Raw genomic sequence first — 7,607 nt, 5'->3', positions numbered from 1 at the left:
TTATTTTATGTAAGTAAATAAAAATTATTTTATATAAATAATTATTTTATATATGTAAGAAGTAATAATAGGAATTAAGAGGGAGATATTGCTCCATATGATGCAGAGATTAAACATTTTTGAGACATCTGGAAATCTGAATACTAATAGGACATTTGATATGAAGAAATAATTTTTTAATTTTTGATGTGATAATGGTATTGATCAAAAATAAACAAAGAGCCTTTATTTTTTTAGATAGAAATACTAAATTTTTTTATAGATAAAATTATATAATGTCTGGATTTTGCTTCAAAATAATATTAAGAGGGAAAGTAATCAGGCCGTGAATAAAGCATAACTGGCAATGAGTTAATGATTATTAGGGCTAAGTGACTGGGGTTGATTATACTATCTTGTCCATTTTCATGTATGTTTAAAATTCTCCAAAATAAGACTTTTTTAAAAAGTAAGTAATATAAAAGAATTAAGAAATAAAAATCTACTGTAACCTCTTTCAAAACATAAAAGGGTATTATGAACAGCTCTAAGTCAACAAAATTGAAAATTTAGGGATAATATCCTAAAAAATTATCAAAAATTAGCAAGAAAAAACAGAAATCTTTCCTCAAAGGAAATACCATGTGGTTTTACAGGCATGATGTATGAAGCAAAGCACAAATAATTTAAATCTCATATAAACCATTCCCAAGTAGAGAAAGAGAGAAAACATTCTTCCCAACTCTAACTTCTTTTATGAAGCCAGCATACCTTGAAAACCAAGACCAAACAAAAATAATAGGCCTCATTCATTGAGATTGATACAACTAAATGGTGAAACAATTAAAAGCACTCATTTCAACAAAAGGAAAAGGCAAGAATGCCTACTAACATTATGTCTATTATTATTGTACTGGAGATCCTGATTAGTGAAATAAAATTTTTAAAAAGATAGACTCATCAAAGAAAAAATCTGTCATTATTCAACAGACAGAGTACTTTTCTATGTAGAAAACCCAAGGGTACCTAGAAATAATCATAATTAATAAGAGAGTTTAACAAATTTGCTGGATATAAAATCAATATGGAATGCACTCAATCTGACGAAGATATCATAGTTATATAAGATGCTGATACTGGGTGAAACTGGTTGAATGGTATATGGGAGCACTTTATAACACTTTTGTAAATCTAAAATTATTCCAAAATAATCTTATTTTAATAAATGATTTTAAAAATAAGTCTGATAACATTAAATGTTAGGGAAGATGTAGAGCAACGAAAATTCTTATATATTGCTGACAAAGTTTAAGTTGGAAAACCACTTTGGAAAACACTTTGGCATTATCTTGTAAACTCGAATATGTCTATACTCTTGGACCCAGAAATTCTACTCCCAAGTATATACACAGAGCAGCTCTTGTACATATGTGTAAGAATGTTCATAACAACATGTTTACAATAGCAAAAAAGTGAAAATGTCTACTGATAAGGTAATAGATAAATTGGGACATATTTACAAGATGGAATACTAAACACCTGCCAACACATCAAACTAGATCATGCATTCTCAACGGCGATGATTTTGAAGGTCAAAGTGGTTTGAAGAGGTGGGGGAAATCTTAGATATTACAATGGCTTGTGGTCCTCCAACAGGCCACAGTAGACAGACTTATATCTGTGGTATTAAAATTTCAAGGAGGGAGAAGGGAGATGATTAGGATAAGAATGTCTAAAAATGACCTTTTAGGGGCATGATAATGAATAAAAAGGTTGAGAAACGATGACCTAGATAAATCTCAAGAATATAACGTTGAGTGAAAAAAGCAAGTTACAGAAAAAATACACAGAACATGACATTATTTAAATAAAGTTCAAAATATACAAAATAATATATTGTCTAGGGATATATATGTGCGTGTGTGTGTGTATGTAAACTACATATGTGCATGTGTGTGTGTGTGTGTAAACTATAATTTAAAAAAATAGGAGTTACCCTTGTGAAGTAGATAGAAGCATGCTGAAATCTAGGAGGGGCACATTAAGAAAATTCAAGAGTGCTGTCTGTGTTCTTAAACCGGGATAATAGATACATAGGTGTTAATTTCATTATTCCTTAATCCTTAGTTTTTAACATATTTTTTTTAGTATGAAATGTTTCATAATTAGAACTACTTAAAAGTATCACATGTCAATTTACTATAGGTAAAATCTTAGTAGTTTAACTTAAAATGTAGAATAGCCTTTCCATTGATCATCATGTAATCAGTATTAAATATTAAATGATAATATTAAATCTATGCTGTTAAAACCGACATCCACAAGGGCTTATTTTTTAAAGAAAAAATTTTTTTAAAAATACAGTTCATACCCAGCCACCTTGCTGAATGATGTACTCTGCTGCATAGTCCTCCAAATAAGTCACACCAAACTGCAGCAAATCGCTCACAGATTCTTGACCACGTCTTGTCAACTCCAAAAGCACTTGTCGTAGCAAAACCAGAGGCACCAAAATCTTCAAAGCAAAATGAGAGAGTAAAAACACCAACTGAAACTCTTATAATGCATTTTATATGTTCGACTACAAAAAAGTTATACTCAGATGCATCATTATGGAATTTCATTTTTATTACAATAAGGTAAAAAAAACACTGACCCCTACTGGAATTTTTGTGACTAATGCATATAACATTTTATACTACAGGCTGTTAGAAATAATTATAATATGAAAATATGTGCAGTGTGTGTGTGTGTGTGTGTGTGTGTGTGTGTGTATGTGAAACAACACAGAAAATTCACTGAAGCATTATTTATAATACCAAAACCCTGGAAACAACCCAACAGGGACTGGTTAAACAAATTTTGGTCATCCAGTAAAATATCATACAGTTGTTAAAAAGAATTAGATTGTTCACTGCCCAATCACCAAAATTTACTTTCAATGAAAACAGATAGACCTTAGTGTGTACAATAATGGTACCATTTGTGTAAATAAAACAAAACAAACATATACATACACATATGTTTGTATAATCCTATAGTATCTCTGGGGAATTATACAATAAACTGATAATAGTGATAGCCTAAGAAGAGAACTAGGTGACTAGTGACAAGAGTGGGAAAATACTTTACTTTTCAATGTCTATCTTTCTGTAATTTTTACATTTTGTGCCATGTTTTTATTATCTATTTGAAAATAAGAACTTTCAAACTGATGAGCAACCTTATAAAAGTCATCAAAAACGAAAGAAGGCATTATTGTCATTCCTAATAACCTTGGGCTCAATATTTTAAAATCATTAAAATTTAAGACTGACTAGAGTCCCTTGCCTTCCAAAAAAATTGCATTTTGGAAAAAGAAGTATTTTCGGTTAAATATTTATATGCAATCTCTTTTGTCTAAAACATCAAAAGGTTTCCACATGACTGAAAAAGGAATGCAAAAGGAAATGAAAACAATTCCAATTCCTTGTTATTGAATTGCCAAGGTAATAATATCAGGAATTACAAAATATTTTTGCAGAAGAAGACAAACAAAAAAGGCAATGAGTTTATATTCATAGTAATATTCTCTGGATTTTAAGTAAAAGCAGCCCTTGATCAAAGTCAGAAAGAATGCAACAAACACATATCTTCTTTTTGATACTCTAAAAGAACTCCAGCCCAAAATATATTTAAAACCTCTTCTTAGCACTAATGTTTACATTAGGCTTTTTTTCATAATCAGAAAACCTGTCTGATTTTAAAACTAGTAAAAAAACAAAAACAAAAAACTTGTTCATCTAGCCCCAGTATTTTGTCTTAGCAGAAGCAGTAAGGGACAGCTTGTGAATTAGCCTTGTTGATTCAAATCAGATCAACTTCAAAGGCCTGGGATGTTCTGTACCTCAAAACATTCTGATTTCCCATAACAACCTACTAACATGCAACATTTTAAATTATTCATGTTCATGCTCTATTACCTCTTAGGGAAATGGGTTGCAAACATTTTATACTTGTTATATACATTTTATACTTGTAAAATAATACTTTTATTTGTTCAAAATTTACCTCCTTCATATCAAAAAGTAGATGTTCTAGTTCTACTATATAATAATCTAGAGATAAATCTGTAATCCTTTCACTACTGTTTTAATTTTAGTACTTAAACATATTACTGCTCATTCACTATATTTTTTAGGTTGAACTCTACTAATCTTTTAGTCCATTCTTCAATGCCTTCATTGCTTTGATCATTTAAATTATCCGTTCCTGTATCTTCTCCACGCCAATTATATCTTTCTTGAAATGCAGTAACCAGAGTGCAGAAACTTCATTTCAGAGGACTAACATTTTCTATTTGTTTGATAATACTCTTGGTGGTACATTATTATGTCCATTTTACTTATATGAGATACTATTTTCAAGAGAACTATATGATGACTTCCAGGCCCACTGTCTTCTAAATATAGTATAGATTATCTTTATACAGTTAAACCCACTTGCCCTCTAATTTTCGTGATCAAAGTTTCATGAATTATTTCTACAACTGATCCCCACCAACGCTGCATTTTACTACCCACAAGGATTTTATATCTTCTGTACACCTGATAACTTTTGTACTCCCCATTCCCATAGTATTAATAAAAATGTTAAAACAAAACTGGATTCCCAAACGCCTACTCCTATTAGGCCCCACTATTCATATCTCTAGGACTAAAATGCATCCAGAAACATCTTACCCTTTGAATTCCTTTCCATAAGTCATTTCCTTACTGGATAAAAATCTCCACAATACACATAAACTTTTTTTTCCAATAACTTTTGCAATGGAATGCTAACGTACTTCTGACCATCAAAAAGGATTATCTACACTGCCTGTCTCCTCATATGTGCCATGTAGAGTCTCCTTCCAATAGTTTAGGCTCAGCTAACAACATTATCCTTTTATTAAAGACTATATGAGCCTACCTGGTATAGAAATAAGCATACCAAAAACCTCCAAGGGTAGAACAGATATTTGTGATGACTAATTACATAATTTGGTCTATCAATCTACTATTTAACCCTTCTATGCCCTAACAATTCTAATAATCATAACAAATTTTATCTATACCTAATGCATTGATTAGGTTTAAATGTCTATGGCCTATCTGCTTCAAAATATAATTTAAGAGACAACCAGATATTATTATGTATCACACAATGTAACGGAAGAGGAAATAGGGAACACCAATGAAGTATTCTTGCCAAAAAATTAAACCTGAATATGACCTAGGCCTCTAGAACCACCCCTTGAGAACCACCTGAAAACTAGCTGAACATAACTACTACAACTAAGGATATAAAGAAGTCATGTTGAAACTGGTAGGAGGGGTGAAATGTGAAATAGACTGGTTACCAACCCATGTGCACTGACTAAGAATCAGGAGGGATGTCTCGGCTGCAGAGTTCCCCTCTGAGAAGTGAGGGGTCCCAGTCCAGCCACACACCAGGCTACCCAGCCCAAAGCTCAATGCAGGTAAGAGGAGTCCCCACAACATCTTATTGAAAAAACTAGAAGAAATTCCGTCTTGGTGAGATGGAGGGCTGCTTAAGATTGATGCATTATCTTAAAGGGCCTGAACAAAAACTCACTTGCTCACAAACACTTGCCCTAAGCTCGAGTGAAGAAACAGCAGCTCCAAAAGCCAGGAGAGGAACTGAACTGTCTGCCTTCAGGGCGAGGGGCAGAAGTGCTGGCAGGCACCACTGTTCCTTTGTTGAGCCCCTCCCCCATACAGCTGGCAGGCAGGTGCTTTGTTCCTACGTAGAGTTCTCCCCCTACTTATCTTGCTGGTGCCAAATCTGAGTCTCCATGCTGGCTAACAGCGCTCCCCAATTCTACAGATCCTGCCTAACTTACGCACCAGCCCAATTCTCTTTCGACTGCTATTCCTCACAAGCAGGAGGCCTCAGCCCACGCTAAAGATGTTCCTAAAATCTCTCAAAGGTCCACAAACCGCAAACAAACAGCAGCTGACCTCAGTATACCTTTTGCTAGGTGACCCAGGCCCAACGCTAGAGGCAGCCAGCTTCGGTTTGGAATATAGCCTCTCCCATGTGCCTCAGAGCCCAGCGCAGGCAGCTACTAAATGTGGGTCACTTTGTAGTACCTACCAGCTGACCCTGGGCTATGCACAGGAAGCAGTTGGGGTAGGAATCCAGCAGAGCCTCTCCCAAGAGGCCCCAAAACCAACAAACCAAGTGACCAGCTTCAGACCACACCACAGCACAACTCAAACAAATCCCGCTCCATGGGATTAGTCACTGCACAACAGTTCATCCTCTCCAGGCATGTCCGGTCCTCACAGCCAGGCAGGCTGAGAGTCAATCCCAAACACTAATGTACCAACAGCAACCAAGGCTCAACTACAACAGGAAGGCACACACAACCCAAACAAGGGACACGCCTGTAGCACTCGGCTCAGGTGACCATGGGGTCTGTGCCACTGGACCCCATGGGACACCTACCATATAAGGCTGCTCTGCCAAGAAAAAGAACTAAATAAAATGGGGGCAAACAATCTACCAGATACAGAGTTCAAAACATTGCTCCTAAGGATGTCCAAAGAACTTAGGGGAAAAATAGATGAAGTCATTGGGAACTTAACACACAGAAATAGAAACCATAAAAAGAACCAATCAAAAATGAAGAATACAGTAAATGAACTAAATAATACATTAGATGGAATTGACAATAATTTAGATGAAGCAGAGAACAGAATCAGGGATCTGGAAGACAAGGTAGCAGAAAACACTGAATTGTAATAACAAAAAAAGAAAAACAAAAAAATATTAAGATAGTTTAAGGGACCTCTGGGACAACATTGAGCTTAACTTTACTTACATCATAGGGTATCAGAGGAGAAGAGAGAGTGCACAAAGCAGCTGCCGGAGCTCCTTGCAAGAGGAGGGGGAGAGATGAAGGTGTGGTGACTTCCCTGAACAACCCTGACTAGAAGTGCCGGGACTTCTACACAGCCAGCAGCAGGGCCCAGTCATCAGGGCAGAAAGCAGAGAAGCGGGACGGGACCGCAGAAAACAACAGTTGATTTTTACCGGCCCCAGTTGCAAAATTGAGGCTGAGCTGCAGACCCCAACCCCCAACCCAGAGGGGCCCTCCCCCCGTACCCTCCAAGACCAAAATCACAAAGCCCCAGGGGAATCTGAACAAACATTAGCAAAACTGTTGCTAACACTGACAGGGACTGAAATTGAAAGTAGAGAGTGTGATTAAATTTCTACAAGAAAATTAAAAAAACATTATTTAGGCTTTAAATAAAGCAGGAATCCAAGAGGCTTAGAAGTCAAAAGAAAAGTGCCTCCTTTGTAGCAGGCTAAAGAGACTTAACACACTATTTATTATATAAAGACATTTATACAATAAATCTTCTTTCTGGGGGGGAAAAAAAAGCAGAATACACTTCCATTAATGCCCAGGCAGAGAAATAGTCCATTAAACATCATGAACAACCAAGGTGACAAAGCATCTCAGAAAGAAAGAGAAAAACTCCAGAAAATAAGCTTACAGACATAGAAATACGCTACTTAAATGACAGAGAATTCAGGATGGTACTTCTGAAAAAAACTCAATGAGATCCAAAACA

The 7,607-nt window shown here is 35.4% G+C and overlaps 1 protein-coding gene across 1 annotated transcript in view; it reads right to left on the bottom strand.

The window, feature by feature from the left end:
• BCL2L13 (BCL2 like 13) overlaps positions 1-7,607 on the bottom strand; it is a 90,526-nt gene that overhangs the window by 40,126 nt on the left and 42,793 nt on the right. Inside the window, exon 6 of the mRNA XM_015598424.2 lies at positions 2,351-2,494. Coding sequence (XP_015453910.1) covers positions 2,351-2,494 — 144 coding nt within the window. The remainder of the gene's footprint in view (positions 1-2,350; positions 2,495-7,607) is intronic.

The sequence above is a fragment of the Pteropus alecto genome, unplaced genomic scaffold (genome assembly GCF_000325575.1).
Source record: "Pteropus alecto unplaced genomic scaffold, ASM32557v1 scaffold76, whole genome shotgun sequence".
NCBI lineage: Eukaryota > Metazoa > Chordata > Mammalia > Chiroptera > Pteropodidae > Pteropus > Pteropus alecto.
Note: the sequence above shows the minus strand (reverse complement) of the source record. Positions and strands in the feature narration are given on the sequence as shown.